Genomic DNA, 17186 nt, shown 5'->3' on the forward strand with positions numbered 1-17186 from the left:
GCCTAGGACGCTAATGTAGCGATCCCATCGCGAAGGAGAGCTTGGGCAATAGGTCCAGGGATCGACTGGGCGGCCAGGCTGTAGCCGAGGATTTCGTATTTCTTCTCTTAGACGGGGCTTGGCTCAGTCGGTGTAGACGCCTGTAGCCCGTCCGGTCGCCCGGGTCCTTGCCCTAAAGCACCTCCGTACACCTTCCCTCTGGTGCGGTGCTGAGGCCATTCAGAGACCCCAAGCTCCTGAGGGAGCCGGGTCACCGAGTTACCCAGTTAAGCCCCCTCTCTCGTTTTCTCCCTTTCGCGGGACTGTGCGGGCGTCCCAAACCTCCACATGGCCAGAGCTGGGTACACGAAGCTGGGGGGCGACTGCTGCTCAGATTCGACTCATGAGGAGCCGCCCCAATGCCAGGCACCGATTCTGCTCCCGAGTGGTGGTCGGGACCCTTTGCCAGGATCTCTCATGGGAACTGGGCCATTCAGAGCGATTATGAGTCACAAAGCCTCATGGCCTTGGGGGGCCCTGTGGGGCGGGGTCCAGGGGCCCCCACGCCAAGGCGGGGTGACGCCCGTGGTCACTTCACAAGGCAGAAATTGTTACCTGGGCAATAAAAGGCACCGCTGCGGCGGGGACCCGGGAGTGGGCACATGGGGGTGCGGGTGTGCAGGTGCCAAGCGCCATGGGTTAGGCCTGAGATTGGAGTCCGGCCGCCCCCCGACAGCAGCCGCCTCCTGCTCCCCGCGCGCCCCAGGCGCCACCATGTCGGGAGACAAACTTCTGAGCGAACTCGGCTATAAGCTGGGACGCACGATAGGCGAGGGCAGTTACTCCAAGGTGAAGGTGGCCACGTCCAAGAAGTACAAGGGCACAGTGGCCATCAAGGTGGTGGACCGGAGGCGCGCGCCGCCCGACTTCGTCAACAAGTTTCTGCCACGCGAGCTGTCCATCCTACGGGGCGTGCGACACCCGCACATCGTACACGTCTTCGAGTTCATAGAGGTGTGCAATGGGAAGCTCTATATCGTGATGGAGGCGGCTGCCACCGACCTGCTGCAGGCAGTGCAGCGCAACGGGCGCATCCCCGGGGGTCAGGCGCGTGACCTATTCGCGCAGATCGCTGGGGCTGTGCGTTACTTGCATGACCACCACTTGGTGCACCGGGACCTCAAGTGCGAAAACGTGTTGTTGAGCCCCGACGAGCGCCGCGTGAAGCTCACTGACTTTGGCTTTGGTCGCCAGGCACACGGCTATCCTGACCTGAGCACCACCTACTGCGGCTCGGCCGCCTACGCGTCGCCTGAGGTACTCTTGGGTATCCCATACGACCCCAAGAAGTACGACGTGTGGAGCCTCGGCGTCGTGCTCTACGTCATGGTCACCGGGTGCATGCCCTTCGACGACTCGGACATCGCTGGTCTGCCCAGGCGCCAGAAGCGTGGCGTCCTCTACCCGGATGGCCTCGAGCTGTCCGAGCGCTGCAAGGCCCTGATCGCAGAACTGCTGCAGTTCAGCCCGTCCGCCAGGCCCTCAGCGGGCCAGGTAGCGCGCAACGGCTGGCTGCGTGCTGGGGACTCCAGCTAGAAGCCGGGGTTCCCGCCATTCCCGCCGCCCCGAGCACTGCGCAAGCGCAGTGCACGCGCGCCAGGCGCGCTTCGGTACCCCTGCGAAGCCGACACGCGCCACTGCGCACGCACACTTCCCCCTTTTTCCGGTCTCTGGACGTCCGGGGCGGTAGTCGCCCTGTTTAGAATCTAACTCCTCTCCCTACGATCTCGAGAGCAGGAGGGCGCAAGCGCTTCCTCTGTTTCCCAAGAGAAGGCCTCAGGAGGGGAAGGGACGAGAAGAAATGGAAGCATTGCGCCAGCGCGGAATGAGCGATGGCTGCGGGCAGGCGTTGGCTACCTGGAGGAGCTGCCAGCGAGTGGACGCGTGTGGAGGGCGTCCTTCTCTAGGCAGCCACGCAGGCTGGTGGGGGAAGGCACGCTCCGGGCGCTTCCTCCTTGGAACTTGCAATAAACTCGCTCTTCCTCGCACCTGCCTCTAGCAATGGCCCCCTTTTACCAAGTAGGGGTGGGAGGTTGTCCCCCTGGGGAAGGCAGGCGTGGCGCCCCATTGAAGAGAAAAGCTTGTTGAGGTTCTAGCTCTAGGTCTCGAAAGGGAATTGGGAGGATTCAAACCGGACTTTCGGGCTCTCCAGCCTCAAGAGAACTCGAAAGGTCGTGCTGGGGTCGCGATGGCCCTGGCAATAGAGATGCGGGGCTGGGGAGCAAGGATCCCAGCACCCTCACCGTGTTTAAGGATTCAGCAGCGGGGGGCGGGCGGCGCGGGGGGCCGCCTGTCTCAACAGAAACAGGGTTTATAGATGAGGAAATTGAGGCCCACACAAATGACACTTGCCCAATAACACATCTGGAATTTGAAACTGGATATGGCTGGAGTGGGGTGGGGAGGTGGTGGAAGCTCTTTAGTAAGGGCCCTTCCTTGGTAAAGAAGTTGTCTAGGGCGGGGGAGAGTCAAGAGTGAGGCATGAATCTGCTGGGCAAGCTGGTTACTTCAGTCGTCTCTTCATTCATGCATTTATTGAACGCCTACTGTGTGCCAAGCTCTGGGACTCCACAAAGAGGTTTGGATCCATCCCTGCCCTCAGCGAGGAGGCAAGTGAAAAGTCAAGTAAAAATGAATAGCATGGAAAGAAAATAATTGTAACTTGTGCTAAATGCTGGGTGAGGGGAGGGGCAGGTGACCAAGGAAGGACCGAAGCAGACATTTGAGCTTAACCCTGATGGACTCAGCCACTGGAAACAACAGAAGGAACGTGTTCTGAGTGTTCCCAAGATACATTGAAGCTGGTGTCTCTGGGGAATGCCACAAAAGTCCTATGGCTAGAATGGAGAGGGAGGGAGAAGATGCGGAGAGGTAAAAGTGTATGTCTGGAGAGGGGACCCCACAGGGCCTGGGAGAGATTGGGGATTATTTTGTTGCAATGAGGTTAGTGGGTTTGGTGACAGCGGCTGTCTCTCATTTGGGGTGCATGGAAGATGTCTCCCTAAGCCCTAATCCTACCTGCCTCCAAGCCCCACACAGTCCCCAAGGAGGCTGGTCATTTTGTGGGTCTGACCATTCCCTGCTCCTGCTCACTCAAGCTTTGTGTTCTCAGGTGCCCTGGGGAGTAAGTGCCAACTCTTCCCTAACCCCTTTCAAATAGGCAGATGAGGAAACCGAGGCTAAGAGAGGGGAAGTGCCTTGCCTCCAGTCCTGGCTGGTTCACAATCTGAGCTGAGAAAGAAAACCCAACCCCTCTGGTTTACACTAAGGAGGGCACCTCTTCTGGTCTGGACCATCCTTGGGCTCTGCACCTGGAAAATGAAGGTAGGAACCTTTCCTCCAGGTTGTAGGGAAGGGCTGTGTGGCCCATTGAAAGACCACACCCTGAGCCTTCCTGAGGCTCCCACTACACTCAGAATGAAACCCACATCCTCACCCCTTTTTCCTGTGGCCCAGGCACACTGCCTGCCTTGTCCTTGACCCTCTAGGTTTGGTCTCACCTCTGAGCCTTTGCACTGGCTGTTGCCATTCCCTGAACCACTTTCCCCCTTTCTTCATTCCAGATTTGGTTTAAGTCACCTCTTCCCTGACACTCCGTTTTTTTTTTTTTTTAAGATTTTATTTATTCATTCATGAGAGACAGAGGGATAGAGAGAGAGAGAGAGAGAGAGAGAGAAGCAGAGGGAGAAGCAGGTTCCCAAGAAGCAGGGAGCCCGATGCGGGACTCGATCCCAGGACCCTGGGATCATGACCTGAGCCGAAGGCAGACGCTTAACCATCTGAGCCACCCAGGCGCCCCTGACACTCCGTTTTCTTCCTTGCCCTTGTTCAAGGAATCCTAGTGCCTTGGGTATGGTATGTGCCTTTTTCTATCCATAGATTAAACTGTGTGAGCAATGGGGCCTGGGTCTCTTCCTACCCCATGGCCACAGACCTGTGGATCAGTTCGGAGGGGACAAGACCTCAGGGATTGGGGCAGTTGTCCCATTTGTTGGCTGGAGAAGCTGCTTGAAACTCACCCCTGTTGAGTCAGTGGGTCAGTTGAGGAGCCTGTGCCTAACCCAGTGAAAACTCACTCGAGGGCTGAATTTGGGGCCCCGGAGAGCCCCATAAGTGTGCTTCTCACAGCCAGTGTTGGGGCATAGGGGCACCGGTCAGGATGTATCACAGGTAGACTGGGGCAGGTTTGGGTTAATTTCTGTAATGTCTTCTATCAGTCCGGTGCCTTGCCCATGTTAAACCTAGCTAGGTATGGTGGTTGGAAAGGACCATCTACCCCCAGGTTGGAGGCAGGAATGTCTTAACAAAAAAGACGAGAAACTGCAAAAAATAAAAATAAATGAAAATAATAAAAGCACCTAGGAAAACAGGGTCGTATTGTAGGCACATTAGAATTCACCAGTCAGTGGGGCAACTGGTCGGCTCAGTCGGTTGAGCATATGACTCTTGGTTTTGGCTCAGGCTGTGATCGCCGGGTCCTGAGACGGAGCCCTGCACTGGGAGACTGCTTGAAGAGTCTCTCCCCCTCTGCTCCTCCCCCACTCGCACTCTTGCTCTAAAAGAAATCTTTAAAAAAAATCTTAAAAATTCACCAGTGAGCACAGGTCCCACTTTATGAATAACTTTTGAAACAGTGTATCAACATCTGAAAACAAATTTTCACCAGAAATTGTTCATTTCAGAGCTGGCAGGGCATATCCATCTGTGCTAGAACCTGCATCTGTAATACCTCCTGTAGCAAGGACACCCAATGCAGATGCCAGGTCTGAAAATTGGCCCAGAAAAACTTACCACTCCGGGGTGGAGGCTGGAAGGGGTTAAGATCTAGTGGATGGGCAAAACCCACTGGCTTCTCACCTCACTCTCTCAGCTGTGGATAAGTAGGCCACAAAGCCACAGGTTCTGGTAAAGATGGGAGGCCCAGAAGCAAAGCCACAGTGCCCAGTTTGGGGAGGTACTCCACCCACTTTTGGAAGTGAAGTCCGAAAGAAGCCCAAGAAGCAGGTGTCTCACTGTTTCCCCATTAACAAGGGGTCACCCTGCTACACCTTCCCCAGTAATGCAGGGAAACCAGGGCCGAGGGGACAAAAGAAAAATACAGCCAAGACATTGTCCATTTCTTTATTTTCCGTCAGATTCTAAAACTTCCTCGTGACACAAGCATAGCCATTGATTCCAGCCTCTGTTTATTGGAACTTCTATTCCGGTTTGGTGGTCAATCTTTTACATTTATTATCAAAGATTTAGCGTCACAATAAATACAAGTGACAACCTCCCCACCCACCCATCCCCCAAACCCCCACCTTCCAAATACCCTGAACTAGTGTAACTGTCTATTACACTTTCATTGTTAAGGATTATAAAACTTTAGCTGTCCTTTTTTTTTAAAAAAAGCTCAGTCCAAGTTCTTTAGGCAACCATAATGTGCAGCATAACTCGGCATCAAATAAAAACTCTATGGTGCAGCAGCAACGCCGGCCTTTTCCATGATTTACACCCCTGTGATGAGAATGTTCATATAGAAAACTCCTCCCCATGTCTTTCTGTCCACAGGAAAATGACACGTGGGACACAGGAACCACAACACACAGCAGGGCTGTACTGAGGTGTCTTTCATTCCCTCTGCACTGGGACCAAGTTTTGCTTTGTGAAGGTCTTAGGGTACAGACAGGAGCAGAGGCTACCCCCAGGAGGAGGGCAACTGTTGGCCTTATCAAAGGTGTGGGTCCCAACATCACAGTTGGGACACTGGGGACCCAGTGACATGGGTAGGATGGCCAGAGCAATGGGAGGCTCCAAGTGGACACACATGTATCTATGTGCACATGCATGTATACACATATGGCCATTTCAAACATGCAACCCTTCACCCTTGAGTGGCTAGCATCTTGAACACTTTCCAGTTGCCGTTCAGAGTTCATGCCACAGATAACTTGCGACCATCATCATCATTTGGGACTGGGGGCTCCCACATTCTCACTGCTCCTAGGAACCAGGTCCTTTCAGTCCTGAGGCTCCTGGGGTGGGGGTGGGGGAGACAAGGACCCCAGCACTGTGACCAATTTTGGCAGGCTTTGCTGCTGGGAGAACACTCTTAACATTACTATCCCTTTCCTAGTATGTCCAAACCCCACACGCAGAGAGGTATTTAATATGCCTTTCCTGCAACATCATAAACCTCATCAAAGAACTACTCATTTGGGGCTTATCAGAGAAGTTATACTGCAAAGGGGGAAACAAAAGAAAAGGGGGGGTAAGAGTTTTGATACAGTAGAAATGAACAGAAGATTAAGGCATCTCACGTCTCCTTTAAAAAAAGTTACATGTCACAGTAAGTGGCCCCTGATGGGATTATTCCCAGGGACCCTGGGCTGGAGGCGGCACAGCCAGGGCCAGGGCCGGTAGCCCCATCCTCCACCCGTGGCGGTTGGGTTTGTACTGAATTCATGAAGCCCACTTAACAGCTCAGAGGCCAGTAGAAGTCTAGCCAGGCAAGGTGAGTAGAGGTGGTTCCTGAGCACAGTGATGAGCGAGGTTCTAATGGGCTGGGGTTGAGGGCCAACCTGTACAGCACAGTTCAGCTTGGGCCCATGAGTCACAGACCCATTCAACCCCAGCTGGGGCATGACAATCCTGTCACACCCCTCCAGTGCAGAGGTGACTCTCGCCTGGACACCTGATCCCGAGTTACTGCATAGAACTGAGGTCTGTTTGCCCATGGAACTGGCCAGCCCAGGTGCTCCTTCTTGAAGGATTTGGAAAATCTGGCCCATGTCATTGAACAGAGAGGGCTAACAGCTCAGGGTAGTATAAGACAAGTATTTATTTGCCAGGCACACAGAAAAATGTGAGAAATAGAAATGCTTGCATACTCTTGATTTTTTTGGTGTAAAAACACCCCCCATGTCAATTTCCCTCCTTTCCCCCAAATTCCTGGATCTTGGAATGAAAGCCACCCTTCCCTGCCCTCCCCTCCTTCAGCCCATCTAAGTTATGCACTCAAAACAAAAATCAATGAGAAATATAGGGTTTTACACAACAAAAAATTAAAATGTTGCAAAACTAGGTCTTCTACCGCGGGTCAAAATGTTGCTAAACATGGATATTCACACATGAGAGAGGGGGTTAAATGAGCCTTTATTAGAATGTTGTAGCAGTGTGTTTTGAAGAAGGCGGCCCTACAAAATAAGGATTTTAAATTAAGTCCCTAACTGCATGGATAGGAAAACTAGGGCTGGGGCTGAAGTGGGGAGCAGCGTACCCCATCTCCACATCGACAAACACGTGTGTGTGCACACAGGATGCCCTCGCACCTGCAAGGAGACAGCCTTGTGCACAGCACACTCACGACAGCTTCTGCCTATCCTCATGGAACCGATTTTTAAGGAGTGGGAGAAACCAAAATGAAACAACTAAGAGCAGACCTGATCCTTTGTATAAGACATTTCTGTAGACTCGAAAAAGGGTTAAAAACAAAAACAAAAAAACAGTCTGAAGGCGACCCTGGCAGCATGGCCCTGTTTTAAGGGAAGGTTCTAAACTAGACCCAAACGGAAACCCTGAAGTCTTGGAGGGGCAGGGGCACCTCCCCACCAGACACACCTGACAGGAGTATAGGCCAGGGCAGCTTAGGATGGTGTCCATCAAAATAAGTAGGAAAAGAAAAGGAAAAATTTAATAAAATAAAACCACAACAACAAAAAAACACAATAGCCCGCCCCTCCAACTTCCCACTCAGGCTCTGGATGTTGCTGCCAATTCTCGGCTCCCTCCTCTACTGGCGGTGCGTGGCTTCTGGGATCCCAGGCTCTCTGGCTGGGGTCTGGGTTGCAGTTTGTTCTTCTGCTAAGTGTGGGAGGTCCGGGGTCTCCAGGATGAGCAGCAGCAGAGGCCTTCCGCTAGAGTGAGGGCTGGGCAGTCAGTGGCCCACCCTCTGGGGTGTGGGGGCCGTGCTCGGCAGGGACCCCTGGGTCTGCACGGTTTACTTTAAACTCCATCATCATGAGGTGATTAAAAAAAAAATCTGTCAACCTAAACATTGCCATGAAGGAAGGCAGTCAAAGATTGGGAGGCTAAGATGGGGAAAAGCAAAAACAAAACAGAACGCTCCGCTCGACTTCAGAAGCCCCGGGCGCCGGTCTTGCCGAGCGTGTCACAGTGTCCAGGGTGAGCCGTCCGTGCACCCTGCCGGGGGTGGGGGGGGAGAGGTGTGGAATGGGGGACAGAGGGGGCTGAAAGGAAGGGCCGGAAGCAGAACCAGCCCCCGAGGTCCACTTTTCTGCTGGTGTTGGGCAAACTAAAGGCAAAGAAAGGAAAAAAGCCCAAGGGAAAGGTCCCTCAGTGATAATCCTCGTCCACCTGTGAAGCAGCCCCTCAGCTGCGACGAGACTTTGCAGCCAAGAACGGAGCCCTTGCTTCGGCAGCGCAGGCAGCGCTCGCTCACTCGTTTCTCAGGGAGTATGAGGTCTTCCCGAGTGGAGGGTGGCAGGGCCAGGTGGGAGGGAGGAGGGAGCCTGTTCTCCACTGGGCCCGGCTCGCACTATTTCCACGTGGCTGACTGGGGGATGGAGCGTGGCGGGATCATGTCCAGGAGGTACTCCCGCTGGCGGTCCACAGCTGAGGAGGTCTTGTGCACTGCCAAGCTCGGGCTGACAAACGCAAGGGCCCCGCCTGCAAAAGAACAGAGTGACAGAGTGACAGGGTTTTTAATGGTATGGTAATATTCTCTCATGAAAACATTAAGAGGGACACGGAATGGTGACAGAGCATGATGCCTCTGGAGGCAGGGCACTCAGTTAGTTACACACAAGGGACACAGCAGTGAAGAGGCAGAATGGAGGAAAAGCCCCGAAGTATAGCATTTGTTCTCCTGGAATAGAAACACCATTCTCTTCTTTTTGTATTCCCCAAATTTCCCCAATGAGCAAGCATCTCTTTTACAAGTGGAAAATGAACAAATGACCCCCCAATCTCCAACACATACAGATATTTGGCTGGCATGGGGGTAAGGACTGCCCTGTCCCCTGCCCCCATCACCGTGTTACCCCAAGAGTATTTTTGGTGGAGGTTACTACATTTTGTGGAACAAGTGTTCTGAGGTCAAATGCAATAGGGAAACCTCTCTACATACTAAAGAGAAACCTGACTGGGTCCTGCCCAGAAACCAAGGGTAACCTGGAGTGCTGGTAGAACTCTTGGGAAATGCTGCTTTTAAGCTACTACACATTTACCTCTAGTTCTACTGCTGAACATAGCAACTACTTATTCCTTCATATTCCCTTTCAAAGACTTTAACGCAAGATTTTCATGTCTGCTACCACTGTGTACACATGCACACACCTGTATCTGATTTTGTATACTTCCAAATTTCCCATAAAAGCAATTTTCAAACAGCTATGAATTCTTAGCTGCATCTTACACATGCTGCACAAAAGCCTCTCTGCCTGCTTACATTTACAAATGCTCTCTAGGCTACTCAGATTCTTTTGCAAACAGAAAAATGTACTCCCTCTCCTGAGCTTCACCCGGTGGAAGGCTCTGATTCTTGGCCACATTTCTAACTCTATGGTCAGCTGCACACAGGCTGACTCCCGTGTTTTGTTTGCACAGCCAGCCTGGCTTTCCCAGTTCTGCCTAGGGAGAGGACTCTCATGATGTCACCTCCTTTTTTCTACAGGGATACAGCAAACTTGGGTGGGGGGCAGGGAGGGGCACTGGCTCCCATAGTGAAAGTGCTCACCTGTCTCCTTCTCTCAGCCCTTTGTGCCTACCTTTCACTTTCCTGTTTTTGATGGAAACAAATATTTAACTATTACCTTAATGCCGGCACATAAATAATTAAAAACAGGGAAAGTGGTGTGGGCATTGACCCAGGGATGATGGGACTGTGGCAGACTAGGGAACGCTCACCTGAGGGTATCCCCCTCTGCTGAGTTGTTCCTCAAATGTGATTTTCTCAGAATCCTCTGCCACCCACCCTAGTTAAAATCTTAGCCCCTGCCTCAGGGATCTTACCCTTATCCACCTACCCACCGTCTTGTTCCTGGTTTACACTTTGCACCACCTGACCTAAGTCAGAGGGTGGGAAGAGTGTCCCACAGAGTAGGGAATGAAGAACACTATCTGGGTGAACAAGAAATTAAGTTAGTGCACCAGAAAAAGGTACAACATAACAGCAAAACAGGTGTTCCCTATGGCAGGAAGGGGTGGGGGGGCCCAGAATTGGCAAGATAAGTGTCTGTGCTGACAGGTGTCTACTGGATTGTGTATGTGTGTGTGTGTGGGGGGGAGAGGGACAGAGAGAGACTACACCTAAACTGGGTTTGCCCAACATTTTGGGTCAAGAGCTAAGAGTGTGGGTACAGAGCGTACAAAGGATGGAAATTAGTATCTACCCAAGGCTACCACTTGTTCGGAGTATCCTATTTGGTGAACAGAGATCAAGCTGAAGAGTCAAAAGCAGCTGCTCTCAGGAACAGGTCTGGGGTTTCAGGACTCTATGCACCATTTCTGTTCACTTGTATGTGTGCAAGTCCTAGATAAAAGGAAGGAAGGGATGGACCTCACCGTGTGGGGGCGGCTCACCTGTACTCAGGGGTGCCTTCTTCCAGTTGGTGGAGGCGTTGCCCTTGCCGGTGCTCACAGCTCTCTCGGAATGTCTGCCGGTCCTGCTGACAAGGGCTGTGGCTGAGGCTGTATTCTGCAGTTTGGGTGACTGGCTGAACGTGTGCAGGACACCACGGGGCGTTGTGGCCGAGCCCCGGGACAGCTGGCTGGAGGCCTACAGTGGAGAGAGGGTGTGATGGCTCATGTGGGGAAGGGGGTGACAGAGGGCAAGACGCTCAGCGCAGCCTCTCCGTGCTCTGGCCGACCTCTTCCCACCCACACAGGGTCCCTAAAGTCCAAAATCAGGAGACCAGGTAAGTTACACCAAGGGGGGAGGGGAAGGAGGGAGGGAGAGAGAGAGAGAGAGACAGATAGACACAGGCAGCGTGACAGTCGGCGACTGACGTGGTCACGGTCTGGGGCGTGAGGGCTGGTTGGTGGTGCGGTGCAGGGGCTCCCGGCACCGCAGTTCTGACCTGTAGCACAGCCCCGTTACTCCAGTCGCGGGCCTCTCCTGAGCGGAACGCCAACTTACGCCGGGGTTTTATGACCTATACAAATGGGGGGGGTTGAAATCGACGTCAGCACCATCCACAGACGGCCTAGGGTGACCTAGAGTGACCAAAGGGCAGCAGCTGTGGCCACACGAGGCCTAGTCCCCACGGGATGGGCCGCTTCCCGAGGGCAGTACAGCCCCCCACTATATAAGGATCTTGAGAAGATGTGTTTATTAGTGAATTACAAATGACTTCCGAGGACACAAAAAATTGCCAACGGGGTGCTTTGGGTCTACATGGGGTGGGAAAGCAAAGCATTAAAAAAAGCAGCCAAAAAACTTGATTTCAAACTTGCTTCTCTCAATTTAGCTAGAACATTTCTTCCAAATGCCCCTTTTGCATCTCAATGTGGCTTTCAGAAAAGTCCTTTTAGACAAGAAGTACTTGTCAGCCGGAACACTGCACGTGAAAGCTACAAAATCTAAAGAAACTGCAAATTAGTATTTTCACCACCAAAGGCCACCATTAAATGCAATTTAGACACACAGTTAACAACCAGGCAGATGACTGCCCAGTGTGGGACAGAACGTCAGAACATCTTGCTTGCTAGCAACAACTCCCTGCCAACGGAACAAGGCCCCCTCTCCTAGAAGGTGAGGCCGCCCAGCCCACGTTCCCAGGCCACAGGGCCGCAGCTTTGGCTCCCCAAGGACTCTCACCTGCTTTAGCGCGGGGTGTGGGGCAGTGGCAGGCTCAGCCTTGGCCTGTGCGGGGGCGGCACCCTGTTGCAGGAGGCGCTGCTCAATCTCCTGCTCTTGCTGCAGAGCCTTCACAAAAGCAGCCTTCAGCCGGCTCGTGTGCTCTACCTTGAGTGCCTTCTTCTGGTTGGATGCCATGCAGTTCTCGCACATGATGGCACCACCCTTCTCCTCCCGCCAACGGCACGTGAAGTCCGTCTTGCACTGCGCACACATGTAGGGCTCCCGGGACAGAACAGCAGCGGCCGACATCCTGCCCGCTGCAGGGAGAGGTAGGTGGACTCATGTCATAGGAATAGGATGCCCCAGAGTCAGAGCCCCTACCATCCCAGGACAGGATGAGGACATGTGACAGATCTGGAGCATTGCCCTGGATTATATGGCCCAGCTGGCATCAGGAAGCCAAATTCTAAGACATTGTTTGGCACACATGTATTGGTGCCAACTGTGTGTGGACACTAGGCCAGCCTTGGGCTTTGGGAAAGGTTTGCTGATAGAAGGTAAGCAGCTTTGGGAAATGCCATGGATTAGGTGCACTGGGTACCAACTCTCAAGAACCTTAGTGCTCTCTAGTGTGCCTGGGCTTCTCAGTTGGCTAGGTGTCTGCCTTCAGCTCAGGTCATGATCCCAGGGTCCTGGGATCAAGCCCCAGGTCGGCCTCCCCGCTCAGCAGGGGAGTCTCTTTCTCAAATAAATAAATAAAATCTTAAAAAGAACAAAAGTATCTCAGATTGGCTCCTCCCGACTGCCTTTCCTACCCTCCCACACCTCCTCACAGTGAAGAGGAAGTAACCCTCCAGGTCCCACCTCACTGTGATAGGCATCCTTGCTAGTGGGCGAGTCAACTAAGGACTGAATTATCCAGCAAGTGCTCCTGCTGACAAGTGTCATACCCAGTGTCTTGTGCATACAAAGGTGTTCGATTCTCACAATAACCTCCTAACAGGGCACCCCACCCTGTTATCTTGAGGAGGAAACCAAGGCTGAGGAGATGAAGTGACTTGCAGAGTCACATGCCAGTCGTGGCAGGGCCAGGACTCACGTGTGCTGCCCAGATGAGGGCACATAACTGCTTTGGGTCCTTGGCCCCCTTGTCTGAGAAATGGGACTGCATTCCCCTCAGTTGGCCATAGGAAGGGTGACTGGGGAAGCCAACTAAAGTACATGCTCAGGCATGGGATCAATATTCTTTTTGTCATTGAAAGTGAAGTAAAAGGGGCGCCTGGGTGGCTCAGACGGTTGAGCGTCTGCCTTCGGCTCAGGTCATGATCCCTGGGTCCTGGGATCGAGTCCCGCATCGGGCTCCCTGCTCCTTGGGAGCCTGCTTCTCCCTCTGTCTCTCTCATGAATAAATAAATAAAATCTTTAAAAAAAAAAAAAAAAAAAAAAAAAGAAAGTGAAGTAAGGAGGGGGTGCCTGGGCGGCCCGGTCAGTTAAGCGTCCGACTCTTGATTTCGGCTCAGGTCATGATCTCGGGGCTGTCAGATTGAGCCCTGCATTGGGCTCTACACTCAGGGCGGAGTCTGCTTGTCCCTCTCCCTCTACTCCTCCTCCTGCTCGCTCATTCTCACACCCTTTCTCTAAAATAAATAAGTAAATAAAATCTTAAAAAAAAAGGAGAGTGAAGTAAGGGGCACTTTTTGCATTTTGTAACTATCTTTTTTGTGTCTAGAGTATTCAAGGGTTTAACTTCCTCTTAATATCAGAGACACTGCTGCCAAGAGACCCTTGGCCTCTCTCTCCAGCCCTGGGGCTGCCCAAGCTGCCCCTGAATGCTGAGGGGCTGGCTGTACAGGATCGGACTGGGGGAGTCCCTCACCCCAGGCCCCCAGCTCCAGGCCCTCACCTACAGCTAACATGCCCTGGTGAAAAGAGCACATAACCTTCCAAACATCCAACCCTAGAAGACACAGTACCTCTTTCTAGGCCCCTGTAGTAGGCAGGACCAACATCAGAGTGGAGACCCTGGTACGAGGCTGCACTTAGTCACCCAGCCTGGGGCTCTGGGAGGTATCAAGGGACACCTCAAAAGGGGCTCAGAGCTTCCTCCCACAGTTAGGTCCTGTTTTGGGCAATACGAGAGGGATACTGACTCCTGATAGAGACAGGCTGATTGGTAAGAGGAGATGCCCAGGGCACCCAGGTACAGATGGGTGGGCACTGTGTCCTGACGGGCCTCCCACCACCCACCCATCCTGCACTGGCCTCATGGCAGCTCTTTTGCCAATATCACTCCATCATAAAGACACCAAAAGGATCCAGACACATCCAAGCCATGTGAGAGCTCACACCCTTCCCTCCTGGGCCTGGCCCCCTGACAAGTGGAAGCCACCATGGCCAATTTTACAGAGGTCAATATTGGTCCTATGTGGCCTCCCACTCTCAGCCTGACCCATGGTCAGTCCTTGATATGGCCCTGCGGTTGGCGAGTATTTTTAAGAGCAATGGGGTTGGATGGGTGGGTGGGTGGGGTACAGTAAGGAAGCTATAAGTAAATTTGAGGTGACCAGCTGGGCATCCTCTGCCCGGGGTCTGGCCCCCAACCAGGTATGGAGGGCTCTACCTCTAAGAGGAACTGGATACAATATCCAAGGATATGATATATACTCTGTGATATATTGACTAAAGAGGGGGAAGAGAGCACTCCCTCTAACACCCTGACACCAAGCAGGCAGAGGGTGCTTTTCCTCTGTACAGGCGCCATTACTGTCACTCCCAAGTCTGTGCTGGTAAGAGCAGCCCTGGGAGGGGTTGGCATGTACCAAGGGACAATTCGAGGTATGTGGTCTGAAGCCTACCAGGCCCTCCCTTGCCCTGGACCAGTTACAGCTCCACCTCCTCCTCAGCTCTGAGCATCTGCTGAGATCATGCAGGGAGAGGATTCAGGCTGGCTGCCCAAATAATATCACCACAAACTCAATCTCAGAGCAGAAACATCTTCAAATCGTCTGGTGGAGGCCCCTCAACCTGGCTTCCCACCTCCATTTCCAGTGTTACTTTTGATCGCGACCCTATGTATGCCCTTTTTATCCCTAAAACCTCCTAACATGCAAGTCGTGCTTTCCAAACTGTTACCAAGGAGGGTGATAAAATGAGTCTGGTCCAGGCATGCGTGTCCCTTTCCTACCTTCAGGGCTCAGAGTACTCAAGGCTCTGGGAAGTTCTAGCTGGAGAGACCCATCTGGAAGCAAAGCCTGTCAGCCTCCTGCAAACGTTCCTTCTCATCCCTCTCTGCCTGCCCCGATGTTAGAGAGCAGCAACCCCCTCAGATCATGTGTGCAGGGCCTTGGGCTTCCCCAGGGCCCAGCTCTCAGAAGAGGCCCCAACAAAAGAAGAAAGGTGACTGTGATATGTTTAAGAAGTTATCTAAGGTGATAGATGGGGACCACATTTATTGTGGTGAACACTTAATGACCTATAAAATTGTTAAATCACTATATCATACACCTGAAACTAATGTAACAACATATGGCGACTATACTCCAATAATAAATATTTTCAAAAATGTAAAAACTAATGGGGCACCTGGGTGGCTCAGTTGCTTAAGTGTTAAGTGTACAACTCTTGATTCTGGTTCAGATCATGATCTCAGGATCATGAGACTGAGCCCAGTGTTGGGTATGCTCAGAGCATTAAGTCTGCTTAAGATCTGCCCCCTCCTGCCCGCCCCCCCCACCCCCCCCACCCGGTCCCCAGCCACTGCCACTTCCACTTCTCACAAACGCTTGTGCTCTCAATGAATGAATGAATGTAAAAACTAAAACAAATAAGCAAAAAGTTAAGCCTCACAGAAAGCAGGACTAATAACAAAAGGTCATCCATAAGATGCTCCACCCCAGACAGCTCTCATCATGCAGCAGGCATTGAAAATAACCTATGTAAGAGAAACTTCAGTGGCAAGAGATGAAAATGGCCCCAAGGCCACTCACCTTGGGTCTCTAGCAGGTTCTGCACCACTTCCTCCAGGCCAACCAGGTAGATGAATTCGTTGTTGGCAGCGCTTGGTAGGAAGTTCATCTCCGGGGCAGGGGGCTTGGGAGGGGGGATTTCAAGCAGCGTCTTCTCCAGCTGTTTGCGCAGCGCAAGCTTGGCAGCTGCCTGACGGCTGGCTGGAGAATCAGCAGAAGTGACCACAGAGGCCACGCTGGTGGGGGTGGAGTTGGCCTGAGCAGAGGTGGCTGTCGTCCCTTTCAGCGACGCTGGGGAAGGCTTTTGGGAGATAACAACCTGGTCAGGGTGCTGGGGGTGCCTGATCCCAGTCCAGGATGGCACTGTTGGCTGCACTAATGAGTCTTTAAGGTAGTAACTCCGAGCTGCCTGACATCAGCAAGCCAACAGGCAAAGCAACATTAAACTCATCACCGTATGAAATGACCAATCTTGTAAAACATACTTGTTGAGGTTTAGCTAATATCCAACAACTACACAAATTTACAATCTGTATTCTGTGTTTTGTCACATGAGGACACCTCTGAAGCCATAGCCATTACCACGATCAGGGCAGTGGGCAACCCCGCTCAGGCACCCTGGCCACTGTCCCATCACTATGGCCTAGCAGCCTTCCTCCCAGCACAGGTCTAGATGGCTGCCTTCTTCACAGGGGTATGACAGCAGATCACTACAGCACTGGTGGCATTTCCTTCATGAGCACCTTTGTATGTGGTTGTCTGGAGACTCTAACGTTTTACTTACCTCATGTGTCCTCATTGGGGTTATAGGGGAGAACAGCTTTTGGACCAACTCCTGTCCGCCCCTTCTCCCCTGATTTTTGGTGCTCCTATACTACTTTCTTGTCTTCATCTGGACCCCAGTGGCCAATGCTCCATTGTCTCCTTGCTCTAGTTCACCCAGCCCCCAACCCTGTCAAGTGCTTTCCCCAAAACCCAGAGCTGATCCCACCAGTGCACTTTTGTAGGGTTGAGGACCCTTCTGAAAATCTAAGGAAAGCAGCATATGCCACCCCCAGGAAAACACAGACACCTGACAACTTGCACACAACACATCATAGGACTCAGGGAGCCCAGAATGGTTTCCTAGGACCCCCATCCTCACAGAGGGTCTCCAGAGCTGAACAGGCCTCCCAACATAGAGGACACCAGCCATCACAGTACCTTGGCCTGGCCTGACTTTAGAAGGCAGGGATGCTCCTCAGAACCCTGCTGGTCAGGCTCTTATCTGAGGGAGGCAGACAAAAATGTACCATGCCAGAGGAATAAGAGAAGCTAATACACCCATCAGCAAAAGCCCCTGCAGACCCAATAATTTTATCTGTCAATAAAGCTCTTGC

At 52.5% G+C, this 17186-nt stretch overlaps 2 protein-coding genes across 7 annotated transcripts in view; one reads left to right on the forward strand and one right to left on the reverse strand.

Moving 5' to 3' along the window:
- Positions 1–753: 753 nt before the first annotated feature.
- Positions 754–1575, forward strand: TSSK6 (testis specific serine kinase 6). Its single transcript, XM_028087227.2, has one exon. It carries the CDS (start codon positions 754–756, stop codon positions 1573–1575), a length of 822 nt encoding a protein of 273 aa, XP_027943028.1.
- Positions 1576–7157: 5582 nt separating this feature from the next.
- The window catches only part of GATAD2A (GATA zinc finger domain containing 2A), a 102585-nt gene continuing 92556 nt past the window's right edge, over positions 7158–17186 (reverse strand). For 5 of the 6 annotated variants that reach the window (XM_028126844.2, XM_028126845.2, XM_088028856.1 and 2 more), the window contains 5 exons: positions 15829–16108; positions 11861–12159; positions 11121–11195; positions 10624–10819; positions 7158–8709 (listed from right to left, as the gene is read on the reverse strand). In XM_028126844.2, coding sequence (XP_027982645.1) covers positions 8579–8709; positions 10624–10819; positions 11121–11195; positions 11861–12159; positions 15829–16108 — 981 coding nt within the window. In that variant the 3' untranslated portion in view covers positions 7158–8578. The remainder of the gene's footprint in view (positions 8710–10623; positions 10820–11120; positions 11196–11860; positions 12160–15828; positions 16109–17186) is intronic. The other variant, XM_028126848.2, reaches the window with a different exon arrangement.

This window comes from Eumetopias jubatus, unplaced genomic scaffold (genome assembly GCF_037043125.1).
Source record: "Eumetopias jubatus isolate StellerSeaLion01/CBP00866 unplaced genomic scaffold, mEumJub1_p1.0 scaffold_1, whole genome shotgun sequence".
NCBI classification, from domain to species: Eukaryota; Metazoa; Chordata; class Mammalia; order Carnivora; family Otariidae; genus Eumetopias; species Eumetopias jubatus.

Coding starts and splice junctions, on each gene's coding strand:
- TSSK6 (XM_028087227.2), top strand. CDS start 754: ATGTCGGGAGACAAACTTCTGAGCGAACTCGGCTATAAGCTGGGACGC.